The sequence below is a fragment of the Pyxicephalus adspersus genome, chromosome 4 (assembly GCF_032062135.1).
Source record: "Pyxicephalus adspersus chromosome 4, UCB_Pads_2.0, whole genome shotgun sequence".
In the NCBI taxonomy this organism is placed as follows: Eukaryota; Metazoa; Chordata; class Amphibia; order Anura; family Pyxicephalidae; genus Pyxicephalus; species Pyxicephalus adspersus.
The window spans coordinates 63,165,790-63,181,615 of record NC_092861.1 but is presented as its reverse complement, the minus strand read 5'-3'; the positions used below and the strand labels follow the sequence as shown (position 1 = coordinate 63,181,615).

Here is a 15,826-nt window from a genome sequence, read left to right as displayed (position 1 = left end):
TGTATATAATATCATATGTATGTGTATATTTGCATGGATCTGTGCTGTCTTCAATGTCTATTGCTTATCAAGATGCAAAACATTCACTGTAAATTTGTAATAAAGTGAAGCTGTAAGTGACTGTTATATGCAGATACATCTACATAGCTAATGTGGTACACACCCTTCTTTGTAATAATATTAAATGGTGATAAACCATGACCGCTATTTATTAGTTCCTAGAACCCTGGTTGATAAACGCTTTACTAGAAAATGCCAGGTTATGCAGGATCACTTCCTATTGGCTGATACACTCATATTCATTCTGATATTATATATTCTTGATATATTCATTCTCTTTTTGTTATTTCAATAACACCATAAAGCACAATTACATGCAACACGGCAGTACTAGGTGCTGGCATTCTATTTGATTGTCATCTCAATATACCTTGCAGTAGCACCTTACTGTATGGTATGTGTTTTGTAGCACCTATTTCCAGTGAAAACACATTGAAAGTAATTTCTTATATGTGTTAGAAAAGTGCAAACAATACCCTTTGATGCTGTAAAACAATAAAAACTTTCCCATGTTTTGTACACAATCCCTTGGTATTTCAAGAAGTGTAATTAGCCCTTCTAGTCCTTATCTTGGGACTGCAGAATGATCACATAGCTCCAATTGTCCTGGTTTCACTGATATCCAGCTGTCAGTGCTCAGAGTGCCCTTGCATTTTCCTGGAGGCATACAGATGATTACACTCTGGTGTAATTCTATAACTGCCAGTAGATTGAACAAATAACCCCATAGTGCAGTGTTCACCAACCGAGTGGTGGTCCACAAAAAAACTTTTGACATACAAGGTCAGTGTAGCTTTAAGTTGTATGATGCAACCATTGCCTAGCCGTACGCTTTAGTATTGCTTCCACCATTCCAACAGTCAACCTGCTCCATCCAGTTGGTTTTATTTTGTTTTTTTTCTCAGATGCTCTTTTAGGTAAGTATGACCCTAAATGTGTATTTTCCTTAACTGTTATATTTAATTTGTTATATGGCATCAAATAGTTTGACTTTGATAACTATCATTTCCTGTTTGCTCTTAGATTAAAAACAAAAAAATCCCATAATGATTGTGAAAAAGCAAACAAATATTTTGAATTCCTTTAGTAATACTAAAGATAATGCAAGTAATGATAATATATTATAATTATTATAATAGTACCAATAGTAATACTTCACTTACCCGTGAGCTGATCAATGAATCAGAGCCTCCACGGTCCTTGTTAGACGCCATTAGGAAGATCATTAGTTTACAAATGTATTTATCTTTTTTTTAAAAATTCATATTAATGGGCCATGGTATTTAAAATTATGAATTTAGTGGTTCATGAGCTCAGGAAGGTCGGCGACCGTTGCTAGAGCGTACAATTGTAGGTAATTGTAGTTATCTAATTGGGAGCTGTGTTTCTGCCTAAAATTAACAGTTTTTTTTTTCTGCTCCTGACTTAACATTATTTCATGTGTAGAAAACAAACAAACCATAGTTAATACCAATTTTAAACGGAAGGTACTTATTATGATTTAGAAAACATAAGTTAATCACTGGGTACATTTCTGCAACTTTATTATTTGTGATGTATTTGACTGAAACATTGACTTCAGATTTTTTTTTTTTAACAAGAGTGGATGATGTAAAAAGTCTGATAAACAGTAGTTAGTGAAATGCTTACTTTTAAGAAGTTGCAGCAATTCACAACTGAATTATCCATCCTTTCTGACCAACATATAAAGAATCCACAATAATGATTAATAGCAGCAATTTACTTGTTAGGATTACAAAGGTGTATCTATATATGCTGATCATGGCATTGTACTAATTAGTCATAGCATCTACTTAGTGAAACTACTTATAATGGTGCAGTAGGTAAATTATACAATTATATAGGGCACAATTGTATACAAAAGGAAAACAGTCTGTACATGGGATGGAGATGGGAAAACAAGCACTTGTGGAAAGTACTGTAGTGACACACTTTAATGCAATGCATTGCTAATAAGTTTAATTTTTTTTTACTTTTTTTTCAGTGCTTATTTAGTAATAAAACAACACAATTTTAAATTTATTTAACACAGTAACAGTTCATAAGGTTATATAGTAAATATAAATCTGTTTTCTCCACCTCCCTGGTTCCTTCTATTCAGTAAAGTCTTTGTACTTTCTGTTGGGAAATATGTACTGTGAATCCAAGAGCAGAGGTACACCCAGCACAGTTTAGTTACATGTTATATAAATCTGCAGATAATTGTTTTTCTGCATGACATCTGCTGACTAGGCCGGAATGGTTGCCTTGGATACCAACTCCCAGATTACATACATGTGTAGGAAGCAGGCTGTATACTGTTTTTTTTATATAAAGCCATGTGTTGCCTTACAGCATTACTTCAGAAACACTGGCCAACAGAATCAAAAATGGTAATTTTTCAAATATATCAGTATTGCCTCCGATCCGGTGGTCAATAGAAAAATGGAAAAATACAATAAAAAAACATTAGCTTTTACTTGTAATTGTATTTATTGGTAAACAGTATGAAAAACAAATCATAATGTATAGGTAAGTCTGGATAGCACAATGCAATATACTCCATCACCAATAGCAGTTTGACTTACATGTTCTGGAGAAATGGTCATCTTTTGTTGTATACATTTATGCAATCACTTCAGGTTTAGTCTTCAAATAGTAAAGGTGATAAACTCTATAGGCCTGCTTGTCTATGTTTGACATTTACATATTCTTAGCTTGGCAAATGGTATAAAGGGAGTTTTACTGATGCTGAAGAAATACAATGTAAATTAATTTAACACCTAACCAGAGTTCTGTTGTCACTAATTTGTATTTCTTTTGTTGTTTAAATGCTTCTTGAATAAACAATTGGGAAAGCAAATAAAGTTGTAACACAGGGGCCTGATTTATTAAAGCTCCAAGACTGGAGAAGATAGACTATTGCAATGAACTGGTTTGATCTAGTAAACCTGGAATGGATTACTTAAAAATAATTTATTTGTTGGCAAATGTTTTTAAATCCTAGACTAGATCCATACCCATAGACTGTCTTCACCAGTCTTGTAGCGGTTTTATAAATCAGGCCCATTCAATAAGAACATCTGTACAGAGGATGAAGAGTATAACTGGTATTCTAAGAGCAGTTTTAGGAAACTAATATATTCATTTATGGGATTAATGCTAATATGTACAAGATGTCAGTGTGGTTCTCTGCATTTCTGTTTCCGTTGTTTCAGAAGAACATGCGCAATAAAACATTTGGGGCTCATATAAACTTCCAAGTTGTGGTAATGCTTGTGCCATATAGTTAAAACTATGATAGTTGCGGTAGAAAGTTGTGGTTAAACCTTCACATATGTGATATATTGTAGATTACCAATGTCCAGATATGATAAATGTGTGTATTTTCTTTTCTTTTTCTTTTATACCTGGGTATCCTGCCAGTAACACACTGCCTGCCACAGGATGACATTGTACTCTCACTGTGCTGTATTTATGGAGAATTAACATGGCCATCCTGGAATGAGTTTACAGAACAAATTAATCGCCTATTTTCCTCATAACATTTAGGGAAAGTGTTTTGTAGTTGACACAGGGCGCTATAAATATAAAATCTAATGTTGAGTCTATTAGAAATAGCAGCCAGTGTATGGCCAGCATCAGGTGTGCAACCTATTCTCCCATATTACACACTAAATAATATAATAATAAACATGAAATAATAATGAACATGTAATATAGACAACCATTTTATTACCTGATAAAAAGTTTGTTTATAAAAGAATGGCATTCTGCTACTGCAGGGCCACACTTGGATGTGCATGATATGAATGCTTATACTTTTGGCTGTATCAGAGATACATTTGTACTCCTCTACAGGTATCTAAGCTATTACTACTCTACTACTGAGCGCAGGGCTTCAGGAGAGTGTTGTGAATGAAGGGGGGTAAGGGACACCAGCCTAACCAATCAGATCAGCCTATAGGAATTCTAGCGATCAATGAGGTGACAGATGTCACGCCAAATCACCCTCACATACTTTAGTTCTTGCTGACATGTGCTGTATATAAGGGCTGATTTTGTTTTTTTTCTGAAGTTATTGAGATTTATCATTTTTGTTGTAAATTTTATTAATGCATTACAATTGCAGCTGAGGTATACTAAGCTATTACTAGTTTTTATTATCCCTCTCCAACCATAAATGTTTTTTCTCATGTCTTTGAAAGTTTTGAAATCCTAAGGAACTTTGTACTTTCTTGAACATGCAAATCTGCAAGCAATGGAGCAACAGGATTGGTCGGAGGGACCCCACCCCTCTGGGCTAATACTTTGTATAAGATGCAGATGTGTAGTCTGTGAGTGAGCAGAGGGCCATTTACATCTGAATTGCTGTGTGTCCCATTGTCTGCAGGTAGGGTGACATTTATACTGCATGTACACATACAATGTTATAAAAGCCTTTACCAGGACACTTGTAATTCCTGAATGATAATTCAGTAGTGATTTGTGTTTATAATATCATATGTATGTGTTTATTTGCATGGATCTGTGCTGTCTTCAATGTCTATTGCTTCTCAAGATGCAAAACATTCACTGTAAATTTGTAATATAGTGAATATGCAGAGAAAGTGTGTGTGTGTCATATGACTGAGACTCATGAGAGTGCACCACACAGCGAGGTATATTTGCATCTATATGTGTATGTATTGCTCAGCACAGTATGCCTTTTGCTTATATTTGGACATTAATATTAGATTGCAATAAATAAATACCCGGGCAAGGCCTGGTAATCAGCTAGTGTTATATAAATCTGCAGATAATTGTTTTTCTGCATGAAATGTGCTGACTAGGCCGGAATGGTTGCCTTGGATACCAACTCCAAGATTACATACATGTGTAGGAAGCAGGCTGTATACTGCGATAGTCTGAGGAATTTCCTCCAGCCATTTAGACTTTTAAATACTTTCTACACTGTATTAAAGCTAACTAAATGCTTCTACCACAATGTGCCCTGTGCAATTATTTCCCACACTGGGAACTCTAACTTAGAGACCCTTGTTTCATTCTTATATTGATGTATTGTGTGTTACTTCCCCCACCTTCTAGATTGTAATCTCTTGGGGGCAGGGTCCTCTCCTCCTGTGTTATTTGGGTAGGTTTGCCACATTGTCTGGGAAAATATCAATCCTATTGTATATTTACTGTTAATACCATTGGTAACACATAGTCACAAGTGACAACCCTTGGTTCATTACCACGGATATGATGGCAGATTCATTTGGATCATTTTTTTATTTTTAATATAAAGCCCAGCTTTGTCTTTAAACTATGGTCAGCAGTGTAATGAACAATAATGGAACTTTGTAATGTGCCAGCAGCTGCAGATATTCAAAGTTTTCAAACAGGAGATATTGTCATGAACCCTAGTTTTACCATTATGCGGGGTAAAGCCCTAACACTCCCTAGTAGTGACAGAACTGCTGAAGTTTTTCCTAGTCATAATGGCATCCAAACAGAAGTATGTTTCTTAAGCATCCAAAAGAAGTATGTTTACTGCTGCAGGTATAAAATCTCCTAGGACCTGCACCTGCTCTATACACTTCTTTTTACTAGTATTTTATATGTATTAGAATAATGTGTACAGCTTCTACCTGTTTATATCCATATAATAAGGTGACTAACTTCTTAGCAATTGCTCAGCTTTCCTCTTTGAAGTACAGTTTATAACAGAAAATAGCATTGTGGCACCATTATCATTACACACTTTTTTTTTTACATATATATGTTACAGTCAAATTTGTAAATCTGTTTTTGTTTTTATCTTCCTATTTAAGGAAATATCTTTTTGTATCGTGATCAAGCACACACATATTCCAATGTCGAATGTATGTCCTATGTCTGTGGCAAACACATAGGTTTTTGACTTGTGCAAATGTCATAGTCATAAAAGGGCCTCACTAAGTAAATACATTTTATCATATGGGTTGAGCTACATGTATAGCAAACATAGGTTATTCTTTTGTTGGTGTGGTAGTTGGAGTTGCTTACAGTAATGCGTTCCTAGCAAATGGTAAAAGTTTGCCTGCTACTAATAAACAAAATTAAATATAGTTCATGCTGGAAAAGGAGTCTGAAGCGGGCTGTTGCTTTGTAACAGAGAAGGTAATGGCAAAACAGCCTTTTTCCCATGAAAGGGAAAACGGCAAGCATCATGCACCTTACATGACCTAATAGATTCCAAGGGGTTGGGGTTGGTTAAAAATTATCCTCATCTTATTGTTACAACTGTTAAAAAAATTAGTTTAAAAAAAATTATTAACCATTTCTGAAAAGCGGTCCCAGGGCTACAGCTTGAACCCCTGTGCACCTAAATTTGTACTGCTGGAGTCAAAGTAAAATAAAGAGTTGGAACTTTTTTATTTATTTTATTTTTTTAACGAGGCATTTATTTGTAGGAACAAGTATAGTGGAATAGCTGGACGCAAGGTTATCCTAGAAGTGAGTACAGTATAAAGCTGTTTTAGCTGGAGCATCTGGAAAGTAGCTGTAACTCCTACCTACTGATTGCTTGATGTTACTCTTGTTCTACAATGTGAGTGGATGCTAGTGCTTCAAGGAGAAGGTTATCTTAAATGGCCCCCTCACTCTGCATAAAGCATTAAATGAGATTCAGGAGCACCTCCATGTTAAACCACTGCTTCTAGTAAACACAACATGCTCCAACAGTGAAACAGCTAATACCAAATGAGCTTTTACCAATACAGTGCAAGGGTTACCTGCTGATTTCACCAAAAGTTCACCTGAAAAGCATTTAATCAGAATTGTCATATGTTCTTCTTGTGCTGACAGTGGCTCGGGATGACTCTAGCATCAAATGACTCCAGCCTTTGAGTTTTTGTGAGCCTGACCATAAATAGCTTCTTGTAATACTCTATTTGGCTGTCACTGGGTATTCCTTGTAAAAATAAAAGCATTTATTATTAAATTTTTTCAAACAAGGCAGTAAAATTACATCTAATAATAAGGCAACAGTAAAAAAGTAATTTCCCCATGGCTTTCGCATTTATCTACTAATGCCAGCCTCTCTGTATATTTGGAATTATGTGAAATTTAGAAATTAGCCACTGGAAGGGCTAATTAGTTCAGTGTAGCATTCTTTTAAATGTTGAAATAAGATAACAGACACTGACATTGTTTTCAATAAATCAATTCCGTGGATTTGCATTGTAAGAAAAATCACTGAAAAGACTGTACAATGGCTTTCTCATAACAGTTTATACATTTATTTTTCTAGGGCTGTAACCATGTCTGATAAACCAGTGCTTCACTACTTCAATGGAAGGGGGAAAATGGAGTCTATTCGTTGGGCATTGGCTGCAGTTGGTGTTGAGGTTGGTATAATTCAATTCCAAGTGTATTTCTCTCCAAACACAATGGTATCTAGCTAGAAAATGGTCACCAAAATGTATTATTTTATTAAATTGATAAATAATCTGTGTTAGCTGTAAAACAACCAGATAACTACTTCCATTTTTTGCCATATGCTAAAAATAGTATATGTATATCTTTCTGTATATACATGCACAGTGAAATATAATTTTCTGATTCAGGTAATGAGTGTCATGGCAAATTATCTCTGCTATACCAAAAGCCTTGCATGCCCTTCATAAACTCAATTTTCTAAAAATGCAAAAATGCTCAATTTTTTTAAACACAGGATTGATTTATATTTCTGACAATATTCCTCATTTATATTATGAAGTGACACACCAAATATTTTGTAATATTTAGAGGACAGGTGTTCTAATCCTTCTGCACTTCTTTCAGTGCCTATTCCAACAACGAGTGCTTCTGCCACCTATTGGCCAATTGTCAAAAATGCACAGCTGTTAGAATAGGAATTATATGGACAGTTTAGACCGAATTGACAGGGGAAAAAATTTACAAATACACTCCTTAGTAGTGAAATAATTGTTATATTTTTTTATCTTTTGCTAAATAAAAATCTTTTATTTATTATCCAGGATAGGGTTTATGTTGCCATCTACCTGAGACACTAAGGACTAAACAAAAAGCTTAGGCTAGGGGTGAATTAATTCACTTCATAAAGAATTCTAATAGAGTTTGGACCTAATTTGGCATGGGCAGCCTGTGAAATTTTCATTTGACTGATTGGCTTGGGTCAGTTGCAGGAGCCTCTTTAGACTTCGTTTTCGTTTCATACCTAGATTCCAAATCCTGTATAATTATCCAGTTGTCAAGAGAGCTGTATCTATCAATGAACCGAGGAAAGGATTTAATGATGAATACAAACATTCATATTGTTTTTATTAAAGTGAAAGATAGAACTTTTGTCTGGTTTACATTGCTATGTGACCCTATCTATTATTCACCCTTAATCTTTGTCCCTGTGACAAAGGTTTAATAATAAGTAGGTAAGAAGCAGGAAAGTTCTCTTTCCCTGGTCTCACAACAATAGAGTTCCAGGTTTGATTCCTGGCCAGAACAAAAGTTTGTATCTTCTTCCCATGTTTGTGTGAGTTTTGTCCCACATCTTACACACATACTTGCAGATTAATTGACTTCTCCCCATCCTGACTTGGTCTTTGTTAATGACATTTGTATGAGACAGTGACATGACTATGAACTCTAATAGAGCTGCAGAAGGTATCCGCTATATATTAATTCATAAATAAATATGTACAGTATATATTTAATGTAATCGAAAATATGTGAAAGGGAAAGAAAGCAGGATTTTTTGGCAATATGTCTTAAAAATGTAACTAATTTATTTATATGATAAAAAATAACATATAATATTAACGAGAGACTGAATTCTAACTGATATCTACTATACTAGTTCACACTCTGGACATAGTGCTCCTATTAGAAGCATACATATAGTTTCCGTATTAGGTAGACATATAGAATGTAATCACATGCACAAAATAGTCATTTGTCTTTTTTTCCCCCAACACGTTTTGCCTATAAAGGCTCCCTCGGGGGAGAACAAATGTATATGTGGCGCTATTTCAAAAAGAACTACAAAAAAAAAAGAAATCATAATTATAAATTTCATAGGAGTGAGTATAAAGATTATACGGAAGTTACATAATTATATGAAAATTACACAGTCCATCTAATGCAATGATACAGGTAAAAGGGCATGAATAATGATCCGAAACAATATAATTGTATATACATATTTAATGTAAACCACAACTCTGCTGAAGGAATGAAATTGAGAGCCTAGTAAAAACAATTATGGGAAGCTGTTAGTCTCTGAAGTACTGGTTCATTTAATATTCATTTTTCTAGTTAGAAATGAGCCCTAAAGCCGCCCACAGGCTTGAGAGATTTATTCATGCAATTGTACATCTTGTTAAACCCTCCTCTAGTTTCTATGGGCATCTTTTGGCTTTTTTCCCCACTTCATCTTTCCAATGCTGTGTATCAACTAGTGTTGGTTTTCGAATTCGAGTTGTACCTTTATTCGACCCGAAAATGTCGGTTCGAATTCGGGCAGACCCGACCCAAAAAACACGGAATTCGACTTTGCGAATTCATGTTTAAAAATAAACTTCATCTGCAGTTCAGTTTCCATGGTCACCGGGCTGATAAGTACAGCCCGGTGACTGTTGGAACTGAACTTTGGAGAACTCTCAATGGAGGAACTCCACTGAGAGTTCATTTGCAGTCACAGCTGACTGGAAGCACTCCTGTGCCTCCTATCAGTTGTAAACCGCAAGTTCCCACGCTCCCCGGGCTGTACTTATTAGTGATAAGCATAGCCCTGTAACCGTGGGAACTGAACTCAGATGAACTCTCAATGGAGAAACTTCATTGAGAGTTCATCTGCAGTTGCACTGTGATCCCCGGGTACTTGAGGTAAATTAACCACTAGTGCCTGGGGATCAGAAACAGGAGGGTTCTCAGGGATTCAAAAATGATTGCAGCCCTGAGAATCCAAAAGAGTTTCTCCATTGAGAGTTCATCTGCAGTTCAGTTCCCACCGTGGGAACTTTGCGGTCAGAGAGATTCTCTATCCAAGAACATTGTGTTCTCGGATAGAGAATCTCTATCCAAGAATCCATACTAAAGTTACACTAGGGCTGCAAAAGAAATTGGGAGCAGAGCTGTCAGCTCCGCTCCACTGATTGCTTTTGGAGTTCTACACAATCCCGGAAAAAACCCGATTTCCCCCCCCAATAGACTTTATTGGTGTTCTAATCAGGCATTCAATCACCCGAAAAACATTGGGCTATTCGACCGAATAGCTGCCGAATCGAACACTTGGCTGTTCGACCAACAATAGTAGCAACAGACATTTCCCAGCATGCTTTACCAATGTATTTTGACTTTTTTTTTTTTTCTTGACAGTTTGAAGAGAAGCTATTTGAAACAAAGGATGACTATCAAAAATTGCTGAAAAGTATGTATTTGTTACTTTAGCTGTCTAAACTGTGACCTTGCTATTTATAATCACACCTTAATCATAATGCATGAGTACAGGTTATCGGGGTGCTTTTAAAACCGAATTCCAGCAATACAAAAATTTAGAACTGGTGGTTGGTCAAGAACTGGTCATTTGATCAAGATACAAATACATTCACTATCCAATCTAATGCTCTTGGACAAGAGAACATTTAATAGTCACAAGGATATGAAGTGATGTCAACTCTTGTCAAATGAAGAAGTCTTCAAAGCTCCAAAACATTGCTTTCTTTTAACCTTTGGCTTTTAATTCTGCTGTTACTGATGAGAATTTGTGTGTGCTTGTGAGTATGCAACAAAACTTATTTCAGTAAATGTAGAAGGGTTAAAACCTCTGTCAGGTTTTTATTACTGTGTGACATAACTTCCCAGCACCATCATTTGTTGTGCCCGTATTTTGACTCATTGACCCAGAAAATTTTTCTTGACTTTTTGTAAACTTTCTTGTTTAGCATACATGTACCAGGTTGCTGACTCAATGTATTGAGACCAATAGCTCAGCATTACAAGCGGGAACGGGCTGAATCGCCGAGAGATCGAATTTTAAAGTTTTGTTTGCTCATCCCTATTGATTACTTCCTGTGATATTAAAAAAGACAGTGTGTATTTAAAAAAAAAATGCCACAATCAAAATAGATGTCACATGGAACATTAGGTAAATTGTAAAAATCTTGGAAAAGATAATTTAGATAAATGTATCATAACAACTCTGTAAAAAATACACCATATCTATATACTGTACCCTTGCAGAAGAAGTACAACAATAATGCAGAAATTGCAAAAAACCTATCTGCATATTTAAGCCATATTTGTCTGTGCTGCTCACTGCATAAGGATGGAAAGAAGTTGCTCAGTGTACAAGGCTTGCTTTCTGGGTGCTTTACACCTGTCTCCCAGGCTAATGGCAGGCAATAGGCTAATGCTAATTTGATTACATAATTTTTAGTTTTAGAATTTTTTTTTTATAGAGACAGAGTTGCAGCAGTAGATGGATTTGTTCTGAAAAAAAATCATAACAGCTGAACTCAAATGCACTACTCTTTTTATAATAATAATGTAGAGAAAATGCCACTGGCACTTTGGTGTAAACAAAAGCCATTGGCTAATTTACCAGCATTAAATTATCCAGTGAGACCTAAATAGCACGTTTGCTAATTTTGTGGTAAGCTTTGTTTGATTAAAATGTAATAATGTTGTATGGTTACATCAAAAAAAAAGGAGACAAAACCTATTGGAAGGTTTACCTGAACGAACACCAGCATGTAACACACAATTATTCCTGAGGTGCATGCAAGGAACACAGTCTACCTGTTTAAATAGTTCAGTTTGTTTATATGCTGCAAAATTTGCTCCAGGCCCTAAACCTGGTGACCATGGCCTCTCACAGCCCAATATAAATTTCACTGTTAAACTGAATGTAAAACCAAAACAGTTCTGACAGCCACCAATCCAAATCAAATCTCGCAGAGAAAAAATAAACGGAGGCATAAGGACGTAGGCCTCTATATCAAACCCCAGTAAACACACTCACTGCAGTCAGCACATTTACTGAAAAAAAAATTATAGAGACTGCCATTTCAGACTTTCCATTTGCAAATGCTAGTTTATGGACCCATACTAACATGCTGGATTTATTAGTGTGGGTTACTAATCAGAAACAAGTATGCAGTTGAGAATTGAATGATCTACATACTTGTTCTGGGCTGGTGGCTCAGAAAGTATAAAAGCCAGTTGGCCAGCTCAGGCAATTAGCATTTTCAGAAGGTATGCAGTGGAAGCTTTTCATTAGCTTTGCAATGGTCCTAGCTGATGAACATCTGCCATTATAAAAATAAATGGACTGCCAATGTACCAACTTCAAGGCCAAGGCTAGTTTATGCTATAACAGTAGTGTATTGCCTTTGCCTATGCTCTTGCATATACCATGGAAATGACTATATATAACTTGGACCTTTTATAGAGGTTGAATAAAGATGGTACTTGTGAGATGCTGCGGAATTCAGTGCAATGGACACAGTGACGGCTCAGCTTGGAAGTGACTATTACTCATCCTGCCCTTGGTTTATTTTCCTAGGTGGAGATTTGCTCTTTCAGCAAGTTCCAATGGTGGAAATAGATGGCATGAAACTAGTACAAACTAAAGCTATCCTGAGCTACATAGCTGGAAAATACAATATATATGGGAAGAATACAAAAGAAAGAGCATGGTGAGTATTTATTACAAAACAATAAATAAACAAAAGTTACAACAGTATGCATTACAGTTCACAGTGTGAAGTGTAATTGTGTTTTTAGCCTATGTGAATAAAAACAGCTGTATTATATTGTATTGTAGTGCCATAGTCTATTACTCACAGTAACTGGATTTACACCTATGCATTTTTCCCCCCGCATATGTTTCTTTTGCAATCACTGGAAATGCAATAAGTTATTGTATGCATTGTGCATTTTGAATGCATGGTGCACTACACTTGGTAGTAAACATCAATGCACATCATGCATTTATATGTTTCATGAACATTGATTTTATTTAAAAATGCATCAAGCAAAATTGAAGGCCTCTTGCCCTGCTCAAAGAGGTACTAGGATCTGCATAGGAGGTTGCATGCATCCAACGGTCAGGGATATCACTCATAGTGAGTATAGTAACTATGTAACCGCACAAATCATAAATATTGATAACTATGCATCTTTTTATCTTGTTTCAGCATTGATGTGTATGTTGAAGGAACCACTGACTTAATGGGACTGATTATGACCTCATTCTTTCTGGATGAAGCTGAAAAGAAGAAACAATTTGATCTTATCAAACAAAGAGCCTTGAATAGATATTTTCCAGTTTATGAAAAAGTATGACTCTTTTTACAATGGTCCAGTATTAATGGCCAGAAATAGTCAAGTCAAGCCTGTCCATGATGTATTATGAATTGGGATAACACCTCTCCTGATTACTACATGCTGCCTTCACCTTCTTTCCTTGCTTTCCGTAAGGAGTACATAATAATTACGGTTGTTGCCATCACTGAAAAGAACAGGAATTATTACTTTAACTAAACTCTACGTTCCTTGCCCAGATGTACATTACGCTTGTCTCTGTGCAAGCATCTCCAACTTTTTAATTTTTTTTTCCTAATATTGCATTCTGGTAGTCTCAAGGTTTTTGTAATATGCAGGTGAATTACACGGTAACCCAAAAACCTGTCTAAGTCAAAAACGAATGATTAGTTTTCACACTGACTAAATTGTGTTACTAGCTGTAAAATGACTAGCTGTAAATGTTCTCTGCTACATATAAAAATAGCACTTTATATCCTAGAGTTAGAATTGTCTGGAACTGACTATGATTATCCAATGCCATGGTACACTTTATTGTCCATAGGAATCGGAATTCTGAGGGAACCTTGCCCCATGTCCATCTATTTTAAGACAAGGAAATCTATCTCATGGCAGGTCAATGAGTCTCCAGCACACAGAAAACAATGTTACATTGAGTGCCTTCAATACCCAAAAATTGTCTGCCCCCCTTTCTGACTATAGAAGAAGAACTCTGATACTACAGTGGGAGAAATAGGTTCAAACTTTGTAAGGACCCTTTACATGTTGATCCCTGTGATTTACATTTTTGTGCAGCTAACATGTTTTTTTTTCTTTAAGGCTTTGGAAAAAGATGAATATTTAGTTGGAAAAACATTAAGTTTAGCAGACGTGCATCTTCTAGAAGCAATTTTAGCAACGGAAGAGCTACATCCTGATGTCCTTCAAAGTTTTCCTAATTTACAGGTAAACAAATTTGTTAGTTTATGACTAGTTGATGCTTGTGCTCCAGTCCTCAGGTATGGCTTCCACTATAGGGATGAAGTAAAATGCTCAATTCAACTCTTCTTTTCATTCACACATAACTTTATTCATATTTCCACAATGGAAAAGTCCCTGGAAAAAAATGTATGTAAAAAGCCAGAAGCAGCTGGGGACTAGGCAGAGAATGGTGGGACAGTGCTGCATCCGAGCTCTGATTTAGGTATAATAGCACATGAGACGGGACTGTGATTACTGCATGGGTCATTTTTTAAATAATTCTGTGGTGAATTGGTGAAAAATGTGTATGGACAAAACACACCATTTCATAATAGTTGTTATTTCTTTGTATATTAAATGACTATTACAGTTGTCTATTAGCCCTAGCAAGAAATTTCAGAGTTGTTTTCTATACCCTTTTTATGGTGCTATCGTCCTAATATACATTGGATATAAAAAGTGTGCCAGGTTTTTGTGATGTAAAAAAATGAGACCGCAATAAATAATTTCCAAACTATTACCACTCTAATGTGATCTATAACCTGTAAAATTCATTGAAAAACAATTCTTTTAGAGATAAAAATATGAAAAATGTTCAATGTTTGTTGAATAGGTGTGCACACTCATAAGCTAATACTTTATCTTATACTATACTTAAACATTAAGTGATTTTGCAATATTTGCCCACTCTTCCTTTCAAAAGTGCTCCAAATCTGTCATATTGCGAGGGCATTTATGCACAGCCCTCTTCAGGTCCCCCACAGATTTTCTATTGGATTTAAGTCTGGGCTGTGGCTGGGCCATTCCAAAACTTTAATTTTCTTCTGGCAAAGCCATTCTTTTGTTGATTTGGATGTATACTTGGAATCACTGTTGGGTTGAAAGCTGAAACTCCACTTCATATTCAGATTTCTAGCAGATGCCTGAAAGTTTTAAACCAAAAGTGACAGGTATTTGGAATGCTTCATAATTTCCTGCATCATACCTAAGGCCCCAGTTCCAGCTGAAGAAAAGCAACCCAAAGCATGATACTGCCACCATCATGATTCACTGTGGGGAAGGTTATCTTTTTGGTGATGTCTGGCTATAGCTTACAATAAAGGTGGGAAAAGTCATGAAATTACTGTGGTCTAATTTTTTTGCATCACAAAAACTTGGCATTTTACAGGTATTTTTTTTTTTTTTTTAGAAATTATGGGTTTTAATCATCTATTGTTATTTCCTTTCTTCTGTAGGCTTTCAAAGCAAGAATATCTTCAGTCCCAACAATTAAGAAATTTTTGGAGCCAGGGAGTAAAAGAAAGCCTATTCCTGATGCAACATACGTAAACAGCGTGAAGACAATTCTTTACAGTTAACATTAACAAGAAATATCAATAACATCTTTTAATCTAAATTAACATCTTAATAAAAGTGCAGTGAAATATACATATATACTTTGTAACTAAACAATAAAGTTGGATTTCAGAATGGAATGGAAGTTTGTATTAACTTT

The 15,826-nt window shown here is 35.6% G+C and overlaps 1 protein-coding gene across 2 annotated transcripts in view; it reads left to right on the top strand.

Annotated features, from left to right (window-relative positions):
* LOC140328666 (glutathione S-transferase 3-like) overlaps positions 1–15,806 on the top strand; it is a 21,767-nt gene extending 5,961 nt beyond the window's left edge. The window contains exons 1-7 of one of the 2 annotated variants that reach the window (XM_072408440.1): positions 4,036–4,453; positions 7,337–7,433; positions 10,423–10,474; positions 12,611–12,743; positions 13,245–13,386; positions 14,191–14,316; positions 15,567–15,806. In XM_072408440.1, the coding sequence (XP_072264541.1) occupies positions 7,347–7,433; positions 10,423–10,474; positions 12,611–12,743; positions 13,245–13,386; positions 14,191–14,316; positions 15,567–15,689 (663 nt within the window). In that variant the 5' untranslated portion in view covers positions 4,036–4,453; positions 7,337–7,346 and the 3' untranslated portion in view covers positions 15,690–15,806. Of the gene's footprint in view, positions 1–4,035; positions 4,454–7,336; positions 7,434–10,422; positions 10,475–12,610; positions 12,744–13,244; positions 13,387–14,190; positions 14,317–15,566 lie in introns of those variants that run through there. The other variant, XM_072408441.1, reaches the window with a different exon arrangement.
* Positions 15,807–15,826: the final 20 nt, after the last annotated feature.